Here is a 14,619-nt window from a genome sequence, read left to right on the forward strand (position 1 = left end):
CTTGGAATGTGGAGCAAAACCCCTCCCTGTCAGCTTTTATTTTGCCTTTTATTGATGTTCCTTACTTTAAACAGCTTGCTACGGTAAACATGTGTTCCTGGGAAGTACTAATACTTGTAACAAAGTTAACCTCTTGCCCTGAACTTGTGCAAGATGTTTCTCCTGCCAGCTGTGATTTTTTCAAGAAAATCACTGCCTTGCTGACCGCCTCCTTTTTTCCACGGGTCCCTTCCTTTCCCTGGTCAAGACTACAGAGATAATCTTAGAGGGTAGAAGAAAGAGTGTACAAATGACCACTGATAGCAGGCTTCAAGGGCTCACAGTCACAAACAGTTGTGCTTTGTAGCAAGTTTTGTTGGGGGTCTTGTGCTTTAGTTTGTTCCTTGATTTGATTCCTTGTAGTATAAAGTGAGCAGAATTGGTTAGTCCGTGTTTGTTCCCTCAGTACTTGCCTCATATGCCAAGTTCAGAGGTAAAGTCATGTGGGAAAAGCATGTTTTTCTGTCCCTGCCATCACTCTCCGAAATGAGGCAGGTCTCCAGAAGCTAGACTGTGAAGCAGTAATCTAACTCCCACTGAATGGCTTTGACCCCCCTTCCTCGCCCCTGCACATTGTCTTCTCTATACAGACTGGCTTGTGCTCAGCACTCAGCAGCGTAGCCTATACATTCAGAAGGCCTATATCAACTCCTTTACATGATGGTGAAATTAAAACATAGCATTGCAAATCTATAGAATATGATATTGTCGAAGTGCTCTTTCTGTCTTCCTCCAAGGAGGTCTTGTCCTATCCACTCCCCCACACCTTGCAAGTTTTCATCTCCTCTATTTAACATATAAATAACATCAGCTTTAGTGATTGTGTGAGTCCCAGGGTCTTCAGCTCTCCTCTGGTTTCATAATAGGAGGAGCATGTTGTTGCTTTGCTTTTATAGGCTTTAGGATGGAGCTGAGAACCAGTATATATAGAGCAGATAAGGAATATGAAGGAGTAAGAACTGCTGGGATTTTTCTGCTTTCTTTGGCCCCCTCTATGGTTGCCTGCAAAAAAATATGTTGTATCTTTGTCTAGCTCAGCCCATTTGGTTTCCTCCTCTTCCCCGAAACCGGGGAGGTAGGAAAAGAAGTTTGTTGCCACTGCATCCCAGTTCCCTCATTTTCAGGATAGTGGTGTTTTGTGGTACCTGTAAAGTAGCTCCCGCTTCAGGCAAAACCAGGTACTTGTGAAGGTGCCCTCTGAGTGGGCAGGACAGCAATACCAGTACTGGTACTAACTTCTTAGCTGATGCTTAGCATCTCTGTCCAGTCCTAAAATGACCTCTGCTTGCGTCTTAGTTACAGGGAGGAGATGAGAGAGTAGGGCTTGAAGCAAGCCAAGCTTTGCGGTTGTTGAGGGTGCTGTTCCAGCAGAGACTGTCATTGGTATCTTGCCTTGGTCTGGTGAACTCCAGTGTTTGCACATGTGGGTGGGAATGGATTTTGTGTGTCCTGTTTCACTGGTGCATTGTTTTTTCTATTTTCTTTACCCAGTTTGTAAAACCAGAGTGGCCCATGGAACCAACTCTCATGAGGTGAGTTAAAAACCTTTTGCAGTGTTATCCCATACTTCCAGTCTCCCCAGGGTGGGTTGGCTGGTGCTTTCCAGTCCTGTAGTAGGCAGAATGAGGGCTATGCCCAAACGAGTTCCCTTCCCCTGCCTCTCCCTTGTGCTTATTACATCAGTATTTTTTCAGATCTATCTGAAATTAGTTTAAATATGACTTTAACCTCTTGATATGGAAGGTTTTTTTAGTGGTTTCTGGCTTCTGTCGTCTAGTTTCTTCTAGCAGTTTGTGATCTCCAGTCAGCTCTGTCTGCAGGGAATCTCCTTCAGCTTCTGCTTTGGTGGGAGCTCACACTAAGGGATGTTTCCACCTCACCATGTTTCTCTTCCAGCATATATGTGGGGCAGGTGAGAAATGGTTTAGTGCTGCAGATGAAGCAGAGGTATGAGTGAAAGCCAGCTGGTTCCTCTCCTTGAGGGGAAGGAAATAGCAAATAGAGACAGTTTCTAGGCATGTTCAGTTGTAATAACATGACTGGAGCTGTGGGAAGAATAAGACTAGTAGAACTATCTGCTTTCCCTTTCCTTCCAGTAAGGCAATTGCAGTTAAAATGTTTGTGTATTCCTGGAAGGAGTGCATTCCCTATAAGCCTAGCTTCCTCTAAATTTAGGCAAGCTGAGTCCTGTTTTAATTCTTTTCCATTTGTGCTTCCTGCCTTCCTGCTTACCACAGCTCAGTTTTGAGAATTCAGCCCTCAGTGCTGGCTCTCATAATGCCTGGCTTCCTTTGTTAAAACGTGGTCATCGGTCCAGGTTTCCCAGCTGCTCCTGAAACGTAAACTCTGTTGCTGCAGCATCTCTGGGAGGTGAAGGCCCTGAAGTAAAATGTAAATCTAGATGAGCAGAATGCCTACAGCCAAAATCTTGAGTGACCAGTACTTCCTTTAAAAATGCAGCTAGATTTTTCATGCTGGCCTTAGCTTGGGTCATTTTACAGGCATGACAGACACTCCTGCAAGTTTACTGGAGCAGCCACTATAAATTTTTGCTAGAATTCCTGAGAACACTTGGGGACTGGGTTGTGAATTAATTTAAGACTCCCTGTTGATTTTTCTGTAAAAGGTTCCTCTGCAACTGCAGCCTGAAATACATGAACCTTTCAGTGCTTATCCAGTCAAGCTTGGACTTTGTTTCCCTGGTGCATCTTTCCTTGCTATTCTTTCACACAGTGAAGACATATCTCAGCCTTCTGTGAGAATCCCATTTTCTGAGCAAAAATTAGACTAAAATACAGTTGTAAGCTGCACTTCATCACAGGAATTTATGACTCGGTCCTAGGAGGACCTCTGGAAAAAGCCTGGAGTCTTGTATGTTACTTTACATAGCTAGTAGTAGTAGTCACTTTGGGAGTTGCTGAGTTCTCAGGAGTGATCCAGAAGTATATTTATGATCAGAGAGGAACTGTCTTGTAATTGCTATTTTATGGTCAATAAATGGCAAAGGAAGCGTAGAATAAATACTCTGCTTACAGTACAATATGTCTAAAAGATGGAGCATAGGTCTAGAAGCAAGAAACAGTTGCCTGTTTTATAAATTACTCTTTTGGCTTTTGGTATATCACTTCATATTTTGTAGAGATATTCCCACAGCAGAGCTGACACAGGAACTAGAACACAGCCTTACCAGAAACCTGCTTTTCTTCATAAGATGACTATTCAGAAAGTTCAAGTACCAGCTAACAGGGGCAGCCGAAGGCTGGCAGACTCAACATTTTGCTGTGAAAACACAAGCTAGTTAAGCCAAGGTGCTGTTAATTAGTCTTCTTGTCCCACACTTCTATGTGGCCTCTTCTTGTCCCACACTTCTATGTGGCTTTTGCACTAGAAGTCGCATTGGCCAGCTCAGAACTTGAACCCCACTTTTCCAGCACCATTTGTTAGACATCAACAGAAGTGATACCTGAAGACTGTCCTTCCAACTGCCAGCAGGTCAGAACATAGCTGAGCTTCAGTAAAGCTGCCGTGAGACATCATTGAGACCCATAACCTGAAGAAATGTGTCCAGAATAACTCTTTTTCTAAGTGCCAAGCAGACAGGAATGAAAAGGCAGAACATCACTGTGTTTTTTGAGACTGAATTCCTTACAGACATTGTCAGTAAAAATTCTCAGTGCCAAATGTTTTGTTTTGCCTTCAAAAGAGCTCTGCATTTATAATGAGGAATGCCATTTGGAAATTATGATATAAAGTATTGTTCCCATGTTACTGCCGGACGCAGCAGGTCTGCACTGGATGACAAAGAGCAAGTGCACCCTGCAAGCAAATTCTTGGAGCTGTCCTCATGCATGCTAAAATCCATGAGACATCACAGTAAGCAGTATAACACAACACCGTGGGCGTTGTATATGTTATGTGCTGGTCCATGGGGCTGTTGGCACAGAGCTTTGCAGAAGCGAAGTGTCATACGGTTTCCAGCAGCATGGGTCAGTTTAGTGCCGAGAAGATAAACTCTCTGGCTTGCCACACTTCTAAAATAGGATAATAACTACTTGCTCATCTTATGAAGGTGTGGTTTATGGGGATTAATTAGCTAATACTTGAAGAGAACACTATAGGAACAGCATAGTTCTTGCCAGTATGATGTTGTACATACTATAATGCCAACATTCTACGCAGAAGGAGGAAGAGAGCAGTGTTTCTTGCCACCAGTGAGAAACTAATAAGGCATGATGATGTTGGTACTGAGAATCTTCTTTATGGATGATTCTGGTGCCTATAATAGGTTTCTTGTACAGGTTTTTACCACTCACAGATTCACTCTGTGCTGTCAGAAAGATAGCATCTGGTATAATAGAGACAGAGTAAGAATATCAACCGCAAGTAGGTATTGAATGCATGCATTGACTTGAACTCAGAAAATATTCATCTACTGAGTCATTGTGCATGTGTGCAGCTAGTTATATGACCTAATGTGGTCTATCAGATAAGGAGGAATAAGGACAAATATGTGGTCAGACTTCTAACTAAGAATATGTAATCACTACATCATTTACCATGGCTGGTTTTGAACAGCAAAACCTATTATATTTACTGTTTTCATTACAGGGACAAACTGAGATGTTAGCAAAAACTCAGTCTGCAAGTACAGCTTACATTAAATGAGCAGCTGATCCTGTGTAATATATGAGAGAGAGCACAAACTGGTAAATTTTGTTTGTAAAATCCTTCTAGTGACCCTTTCTTCACTAAGATACAGCTAATCTCAGAAGGCACAAAAACTGCCAAGAAGCGTATGGAAAGAGCGAGCAAGCGGTATAACTCATCTGCACCATGCTGAGTCAGGAAGCTCCAATTTTATTCTGTATATCCTGTGGAGTCACTGTGGGACCCACAGGAATTCTCTTAGCCGCTCCGGAGTAAAAGACTAGACCCAAGCAGGCTAGTGAGAAAATACTAACAGGCATAAGAAAAAACTTGTGTTTCAGAGCTTAGGAACTTTTCTGGCAAGTGTTATGCATCCTGCACTGACTGAGGTAGGCATCAGGCTCAAGGCTTGCATGGTTAGCTGTTGTCTTCAAGGCTCTTCAGAGGGAGAAGGTGCTCTAACCAAAGCATCCTTACTAGTGGGAGGGAGTTTTGCCCACAGGAAAGGAAGATAAAACGTATGTCAGGTTCTCTGCCCTTGGACAGTCCTTACTTGTATTCACCTGACTACCAACATGCCCTTCTGCCACTCTGGATAACAAGACCTGGTATCACTGGAGTAATGAAGAGAGGTTAATATTCAGATTACTAGAACACAACTTTTTCAGGACTTTGAGGATGGCAGGCAAACCCAAGTTTATCCTCACTGCTCTGTAGGGGCACACGGGTATAAAGTAATTTCATCACCTATGCCAAAACGATACTTGCTGCTGGTTCTGCATAGGAGCAATGGCAGCATCTGTACTCCAACAAACCTGCAAAATGGGGCACCACAGTTATGATAATCATATATGCATCTAAGTGTGGTAATGAAGGGTTCGATGGAGAGAGCAGTGTAGCATGTTCTGAATATATACTGGCTCATCAAAGTACTTCTCTGTACCTTCCAGTCTTGCTTCTGTGATGTTTAAGGCAGCTGTTCATCATTCAGGCCCTATAAATGTCTTCCTTTTTGACATATTTGTTCCAGTCCCTTCAAGGGGACTATCCATTTGGAATAATGGGGTGACACCAAGCCAAGAAAATGGTTAGGCTTGCATTTGCTAGCAGTAAGAACTACTGAGTCTGAAAAAGTTCTGTGGTGATGTGGGTGAAACGCTGGTGCTTAAGCCATTGCAACTGGACCTAACCAAACCACAGGAAACAGAGCTGTGGGGAAGAACTCTTATAGTTAGTACTTAGAACTGTTCCTTTGGTTGTTCTCATGGTACACATTTGTATTCAATGCAGACTTTGTCATCTGTGTAGGTCAAATATTTTACCCTTTTGTTGTACCTGTAGTTGCAGTAGCTTACTAACTAAAAGCAGTAAATGAATTTGCAAAGAGCTGAGAAAAAATTCTTGACTGAAAATGAAAGCTGCCCTGCCAGGAGTGTTTGAAGAATTGTGTGTCAGTGAAATGAAATGTAATGAGATAGGACCAGCCACTGAGAACGAATTCACACATAGTCACTGTATATCCACCGGTAGATGTTGCCCCTCACTGCTAGTCAGGTCTTGGGTAAGCATGAAGTTATTGAAAGACCTTTGCATAACTGTGTGTGTGTTTCCAGATGGCGATCATCTTCAACCAGGAGGGCCTGAAAGCTGTCCGCCCCCCTTGCGTCATTCAGAGCTTCATCAATCACAATGCCGTGCTCTATAAAGTCTTTGTGGTCGGGGAATCCTACACCGTGGTGAAAAGACCATCTTTAAAGAACTTCTCTGCAGGAATCTCAGGTACTTTTTGCTTATTTGAAAAGAAATGTCAGTTCTCAGAGCCTTGGCAGCAAACAGCTCAAAAGAAAAATATATTTGAAAAGCCTACTGAAGTGAAGGCAGCTGGTTCTTTCATACCATGTTTCCTCCACTGTATTATTTCAATAGGAAGGGAGATAACTCATCTGCTCTGGAATACACAGAAATGACATTCGTATAGTAAATATTTATGCAACAGTAACCTGAGTCTTACCTGTTAGAAACAGTGTTTTATGTCATGTGTAAAGCAGGGAATGGAGAGAAATTCTCTAATTTCATAGTACGTTCACGTGTCATTTGTTCCGGAGTTTGTTTATATATGTGCTTTGGAGAGAATTTCCTGCATTCCATCATTTCGGAACTTCCTCTCTCTATTTTTACCTTGATTATATATGTGTGTTTAAAGATTGCTCGTGCTCTCCCCTAAACGAGTCTCTCTGTTCATGTGGCAGGCAGTGTGGTAAACCTTGGTGGGAAGTGTCCTTTGGTTTGTAGATACCAGCTGTGTTGTGGGGAAGGAAGAATGGATGTCAGTGAGGACAGTAATCCTCCTATATCACTAGACAGCAGGACTTGAAGGGTTTTCATTAAAGGGTACTAAAATTTCCTTTATGGAAAAAAAGCTGGTTTCTTGAGTACTGCATTCTATGGGCCTTGAGAAGGAAGAAGAAATTAGCAGGACATGGATGGGACCATGATCTCTCTGCAACTCGAGGAATGCAGGAGGTGTGGATAGGAGGGGAGAATGTATCAAACTAAAGGAAATAAATTAACAAGTGCCAGTTTCTTGTCACTTTCTTAGTGGTCTCTGCTGATCTTAGTGTGTCCATGTGTGCTTATCATTGCGTTCTGCTCACAAATAGGAATTTTGTTAGTATATGTAAAGTAGGTTCCTAGTAAAAGTCCCCTGTCTGTAGGTATATATGCCTGTATTTACATTTAGGTCTGTTGTATGTCCTGATCAAATTAAGTAGGCCAGAATCTGTGTTTATATGAACTAGCAGGACAGTTGGTCTGTTCTTTTGCTGGAAGAGAATGTTTTAAGGCATCTTTCTAAAAATGCCTTAGTTAATGTCTCATCTGTAGGCGTAAGACTTGAAAGTTGTCTGGAAGCCCACGTAAAAATAAGTTTTGTGGGCAGATTAGGATAAGAAATGTCTGGCTTTCCCACCCTCATGAGGAGAGTTTAAGGGGGCTGTGCTACATGCACCTAGCCAGGCAGATCGACAATGAAGCAGATCTGGAGGCTGTGAGGGGCCTTTCTGAATGGAGGAAAGGCAGGCAGAGTATATGGTGGTGTCAGGCTGGTGAGAGGATGTGGTTTTCACAGCTCCCCCATTTGTATCATATGTGGCCTCGTGGCTGCTCTTAAACGTCTGCTCAGGGAGACCAGCATAGCAGAAATATTCTACTGCCGGTGCCACCTGTGTGCTGAGACTTTGGTCCTGGTGTTCCCATGTGGGTTGTCTGTATGATGCCATTGGTCTTCTGTGGTGGGAATCCCGAGGGAGAAGTGTTGTGGTGGGTTTCTCCCCACCAGTAAAACCTCCAGCACAAAGGGAGTGGGGTGGGAGGTGCTGGTACAATTCTCCCATGGTTTCTGCTGCAGTGTGTTAGCGGCTTCTGTCACTTCAGGTGTCTCCTGTGGTGCCTCTGAAGGGGAGAGTGGGTCCTGACCATTAAATTTACTGCTCTCCCCCTTGGTGACAGTGCCCTCCCCATGTTCCCAGGTGTACTCTGGGTGCTGTCAATCTGCTGCCTGCAATGAGCGCAGCTTCTCCCTTCAACCACGTGCCTTCCCATTGAACTGTCACTTTGAGTATAGCAAATTGGTAAAAAAATAACATTGTTATCTTAATGAACTTAGATAATTGACTCTCGTGAAGGAAACTGGTTTTTATTATCCCCATGCAGTTCTGTTTATCTGTGGTCCAAGGGTGACCTGGCCGTGGGTCCCTGCCTGTGCAGGCAGGTAAATGCCCACAGGCAGTGGGGGGTCCTGTGGGTGGGTGGTGGGGACTGCCCGGTGGGGATCAAGACTGGATTCCAGGGCTGCAGTGCCATCTACTGTTCTTGCTCTAATCCTTTGGAAATTAAAACCTGGTATAAAGTTATTTACAACTTGCTTTTAATTCCAGACAGAGAATCAATATTTTTCAACAGCCACAATGTTTCAAAGCCAGAATCCTCATCTGTCTTAACAGCAGTAAGTACACTTGGTCTTTTTTCCTCTAGTGTGGCTGGAAAACTATGTAGTCCTTCTTATTGAAGTGGTAGTAGGTAGTGACTCTCCTTCACAAGTTGTCTGCTTCTGTGTTGCAGGCTGAGGTGTGTTTGGTACAACGAACCAGCAGGACTGTGTGTCCCTGTGGTGTTCCTCACCGAGCTCCGGTGAGGAAGCACTGATGCAGCAGGGCTGTGCTGCTTGCCAGGCATAGGCTCCTCAGGGCTACTCTAGGCAAAGGGAAGAAGGAGGTTCTGAATGCAAATGCCTGGCCTTTTCCTGTCCAGAGAGCTTAATAAACATAAATCATCCTTCTAGGACTCAGTTCTGTGAGGAAAGACAAACAGTGAAAATTCAAGCAGAGAAATTGCCTTGGGCAGGGCCGCAGAGAGCCATATCTGTCTGCGGTGTGAGCACACCCGAGCTGTGGCCATGGAACCATTGCTGGGTGTTTGCCAAGTCCAGCAGTGCCAACATGCTGACAGTTTCATGTTTGCATTGCAAATCCTTTTAATAAGCTTTTACACCTATAAAAACTAAGAAGTTCTCAGGCACTCAGCTGCTGTGAAAGTCACTTTACAGGACTGGGTCCTTTCAATCTCTGAGTCTCCAGATTCTTCTGTTTCACAAGCTCTTTTGGGAGTAGTTTCATAGTCAGCAATGATTAAATTTGTGTGCAACACTGATGGGATGGGCATGCTAAATATTATAGCTGTAATTGTGCTAGTCATAAATCCCTTTATGGCTAAATTTACTTTCAAACTTAGAGTGCGTATGCTCATGTGGTTTACCTGCCATCTCTCTCATGCACACTCCATACACCCTTCTGTAGGCATGACAGCATACTTCTGCACCATAAGCTGTTGTTTAAAAAAATGAAAAGAATTACATCTTCCAGTCATAAATAACCTGAGGTTTTCATCCTAATAAATGTTTGTAGAATAACTTCTTCATGAAAACCCACCTAAAAGATACTACTCTGCATTAGCCTCTGTCCTGAAGATGCCAGCTGAGTTGTGTTGTGTGGCTCAAGTGAGACTAACAGCAGGAGTCTGGCTTATGAGTCCTTTAACACAGGCCGTAATCTACGTTGAAATAGCAGGATGATATCCACAATATTTGCAGCACAGGGTTAAACACACCAGCTGCATTTTGTTTTTTAAGGTGTAGATCAAGTACTTAAAATAGCAAGTCTGATTCATCATTCAGTCCTATACAGCTATGTCTCTCGAGGGGCTGCACCAATATGAAAAGGAAGAACTAGGTGCTTTAGAGCAGGTGAACTTCCAATATAGATAGGATTGTGACTTACGAAAGCAGTTTCTTTCTGGTGTCTTTCTCTGTTTCATGCCACCGGTTCTCTGCAATTAGATTTGGTGGATATTCACCTGGAAACCTCTGAAAATTGATCTTTCCACTAAAGAGACTGGTTTGGAGTCACTTAGTAATGTGTCCTTTTCCACCATAGCTGGATAAAATCGAAGGAGTATTTGAACGGCCAAATGACGACGTCATCCGGGCAATCTCTAAGGCGCTGCGGCAAGCTCTGGGAGTTTCCCTCTTTGGAATTGACATCATCATCAACAATCAGACCGGGCAGCACGCAGTCATTGATATAAATGCATTCCCAGGTGAGAGAGGCCTTTCCACTCATGCTTTGTGGAAATGGTGCAGTGTGTATTAGTGTGAAGTTTTACTGCTGGTGTCTCACACCATTGCTCCCCAGGTCGGGGACAGGAGAGCAGCAGCCAAATTGTTCTGAGATCAGATACTGTTTAATCTGGGAAGGGCAGAACCCTAATCTAGTTATGGAATTTGCTACTGAAATATTAACTCTTAGGAGATGTGGTCAAATTTGAGTGGTCAGCTGTAACATGGCTGTCATGCCCTTCCCTGCAAAGGGAAATGCCCAGGAACTGAAGCACGAGGCTGTGTCCTGGGAACTGACCTTTCTGAGCCTGTTCCTCATTCTGAAGATGAAAAGAAGAATAATAAATTCTATTTTAGGGCAGCCTTTTAAGATATCTTTTTTCCAGACTCTGTGCCATTAAAAGTGTTGAGGGGGTGGAAGCAGCAAACTGTTCCCTTGAAAATTTCTTCCTGTGCGTGATTCCCCATAAAAAGACATTTTGTGCACAAAAGCAACAACACCAGGAATCTTAAGATGTTAAAATTGTAGGATGCACAGAAGTTGCTGTAAAGGATTAAATATCCTTGCAGGTTCTCGTAAGTGGATCCTGAATTAAAACAATGGAACAGAGCATATGAAAACAGGTAAATTTGACCTCCACTTTTTTTAGTGCAGCGTATGTCTTGGAAACAACTAAACAAGCTCCTTGACTGCTGGAATTGTTAAAAGGAGTTGTGAGTGTGTGTAATGGGAGACAGTGGTGGTCTGTCACTTGTGCTAAACTCAGTAGCCTAACACAGGAAGAGAATACATCATCTCATTTGATGCTGCTTTCCACGGGCTTTTTCTCTTTGAGAATCTCGTTACCTGAATAGTGATGCTTGTTTTGAGAGACATGCACAGGCTGTTACAGTTTGTTTAACCTGTCATTTAAGACTTTGAGTTTTAAATATGGCTGAGGTATCTTTACATCTAGGGATCTTGCCCTGAGCCCCCAGTTGTCTTAGTCTTTCAGTCCACATCCCCAGTCCCGCTGCTGCCCCGTGTTGCCTTGCCTGTCTCTGCACACTGGCTGGCTTCCTTTTAAAACTCCTGCCCTGTTATTCTCAGGTCACTTTGCAGCTTGATTCCACCATATGGTGTTGATGCAATCTACAGACCTATGAAAACAGTCTTCTGCCAAGAGCAGTGAAACAGCCTAAATTAGGTGTCAGATGGAGCCAAATCAGCTTTATGAATGGGATTATATTGCAGACACTGGGCCTTGAAGATGCAGGACATTATTTTGCTATCCTGCATCCTGGTTTTGGTTTGGTGTTTTGGGGATTTTGTTTTTGCAAGTATTGTTTTGAATTTGGTACTTTGCACAGACTGAAATTCCACTTTTCTTGAAATGTTGAAAAGTCCAGATTAGGGAAGAACTAGTGGCAAATTTAACTATTTAAAGACAAGTAATGTCTTCTTGTTGTGGCAGAAGTTTGCAGAACTGCCTTCAGCTTCATGCTCTGCTGTACTTCTACCTTAAGATAGTAGTTTTTGATATTCAGCCCAAATCCTGTATTTCAATCTGCACAGTAATTGGTTTTTGAAGAGACATTGAATTAATAGACTGTTTTCATCCTTGCAAGAGACATGAGAGCATGGGGAAGCTTCTTGTGCAGAGGTCTACATTGTGTCTCCTACAGGATTCTTCTGGTGGTGAAGGTACCTACTGGGTTTACCACCGTGGGTTAGGTTGAAGACCAGTTGGACAAAGTCTAGAGGATAGCAGCAGGGACCAGATTTGTGGGAGAAGGTTGGCTGTAGATAAAGCTGCCTTCAAATTGGTGAAAGGTAGCAGAATTGAGAGAGATCAGCTGCTCTCAAGGGCTCCTGAGGTCAAAGAAGCAATGGGGTAAAATACAACAGAAGAAAAGTTATAATAGAGAATATTCTGTTGCTCAAAAGCATGTTCAGAGCAGGCAGCTGCATTTCCCTCCAAAGGAGTATGGCTGAAGGCTGAGCAGCTCCAAGGGCTGGCTTCACTGATGGGGTCAGTCATAGAATCACAGAATCATAGAATAGTTTGGGTTGGAAGGGACTTTCAAAGGTCATCTAGTCCAACCCCCTGCCATGAGCAGGAACATCTTCAACTAGATCAGGTTGCTCAAAGCCCTGTCCAGACTGGCCTTTGATGTCTCCAGGGATGGGGCATCTACCACTTATTTGGGCACAACCTGTTCCAGTATTTTACCACCCTCATTGTAAAAAATTTCTTCCTCATGTCTAGCCTGAATCTCCCCTCTCTTAGTTTAAAACCGTTACCCCTTGTCCTGTTGTAACAGGCCCTGCTAAAAAGTCTGTCATGTTCTGCAAGGGTTGCAGTAGAGCCAAACTGGAGCCAAGTTAGACACTGCAGGTACCTGCCACGTTGTTTCTGCACCACTGCTTTGGGGAATGCAGGGGAAGAGGTGCCCTTTAAGGAGCATTCACAGCCTCTTTCAGGGAGCTCAAGCTTCGGCCTGGGGCCAGGCCTGACCAAAGCCGTGTCCAACAGCCCAGAGGCTTGGCTGCCTTGTCTGCTGTCTTTTGTGTTTACCAGGCGTGAAGCTCATTTGAGCCAGCCACTCCATGGATGTCATCCTGAGATTAGTTTAATATCAGAATTGAGAGCAGATGCACCTGTAGGAGGATGTCATTTGTTATCTGCTCCATTAGCACCAACAAATCTTTGTAAATATTTTAAAGCTGGAAGGATCAGATCTGGACATACGCTTTGCATGTGTCAGTATGCTGCTGCAGCTGTAGGACATGTGTTATCCATTTCTCTCTGCCCAAGGGAAGATGCAGAGAAGAAGCAGAGAGTGTGCTAGATCAGGAAGATTCTCCTAAAAATTAGACAGGTAGCATCTCTAATGTTAGCTTAAAAATGCTCATGGGCATTTCTTGACTCACAAAGCTCAGGGGAGCAGGTACTTGTTTTCACATGCGTTGCTGGGTGGACTTTCTTCCTATCCATGCTCAGACGCAGGACTCTGGAGACTGTTTTCAACACAGCAAAATGCAGGCCTCTTGTAGACAGGCATTTCCAAAATTATTTCAGTGGGCAGTGCTGGGGTAGTACCTGCTAGAGCACGATTCATGCAACTTGTGCTTTGAAGCATGCAAAACTTATATCCTCCCACTGATTCCTTATGTGACATGAACCCCAAATCCATTGCCAGTAGTTTCTAAAGGTGTAATTTAATCTGCCCTTCTTGATTTCCTTATCATCACAGCACAGTGGTGTCCTACAATTGCCTTTTTTGAGAGGTCTGCAGCAGCAGCCTGTGAACAGAGTGAGGTAATAGAGTTTGCAGCCTTCCACAAGCATCCCATGGTTCAAGAGCTGAGACACCCCAGTTCTCTTCCTCCCTTCCTTGTATTTCTTTCTTCCAAGTGTGTGAAGTTTCTTCTGAGAGACAAGGCAGATTTATTCAGGCCTTACCACCCAGTGTGCAGAGGACTTGCAAAGAGTAAGCTTGCCTGACACGTACAGCTTCCTTACACTGTAACATCTGCTGATTTCAAGACTGAATAACTGCCCATCTTATTCCCATTAAATATTTAAAGCAACTTCTTTGTGAGTTTGCCAGGTGCCCTCAAACCAGGATGGTTTGTTTTCAGTGAGCAGACACAAAACACTCTAGGGTACTAGGGATCTCCTCTCTGAATATTAAAGCTGTTACTATGGAGATGGCTTATTCCCAGGGTGTTTGAAGCACTCTGAGTAGATTTGAAGGCTAATCCCGTGGCTTTTACATAAGCAAGAAAGCGTAACAAGCACCTCTGTCAAAGAGGTGGAGATCTTGTTCTGGCTCCCATGACCGGACGTAGAGTCCTAGTTGCCCCCTGCCGACCAATGGATTATCGTGTGGGGCGCTGGGAAACGGGACGTTTTGAAATGGCCAGTTTGCTTGGGGAACCTGTTTATGGACCTTTGAGAATGGAAAACAGGGACCTGTTGTCCTGCATTGCCAGTGATTTGTGTGAACTGCTAAGCACCTACGAGAATTGTGACCGGGTACAATAAAATCCAAGGCCGTGTAGCAGCCTAAATAAGAGTTAATTGGTTGACATATGGGTTATGAATATACCAATCACCACATTTATCTTAAGGTGAAATTATCCTCATGTTTTTCAGGAAGTTGGGTTTTTGTTGCTGAAGGAAGTTGGTCTTTACAGGAGAGCGGAGATAAAATTTTATTATTTATGGAACTGAGAGATTTTTCTACCCTATGATCACATCACTAAAAGTTTTTTA

The 14,619-nt window shown here is 43.5% G+C and overlaps 1 protein-coding gene across 2 annotated transcripts in view; it reads left to right on the top strand.

Moving 5' to 3' along the window:
* The window catches only part of ITPK1 (inositol-tetrakisphosphate 1-kinase), a 149,350-nt gene that overhangs the window by 126,829 nt on the left and 7,902 nt on the right, over positions 1-14,619 (top strand). For both annotated transcript variants that reach the window (XM_082059620.1, XM_082059621.1), the window contains exons 7-10: positions 1,531-1,571; positions 6,300-6,465; positions 8,622-8,689; positions 10,176-10,338. In XM_082059620.1, the coding sequence (XP_081915746.1) occupies positions 1,531-1,571; positions 6,300-6,465; positions 8,622-8,689; positions 10,176-10,338 (438 nt within the window). The remainder of the gene's footprint in view (positions 1-1,530; positions 1,572-6,299; positions 6,466-8,621; positions 8,690-10,175; positions 10,339-14,619) is intronic.

This window comes from Streptopelia decaocto (genome assembly GCF_964273445.1).
Source record: "Streptopelia decaocto genome assembly, chromosome: 7".
NCBI lineage: Eukaryota > Metazoa > Chordata > Aves > Columbiformes > Columbidae > Streptopelia > Streptopelia decaocto.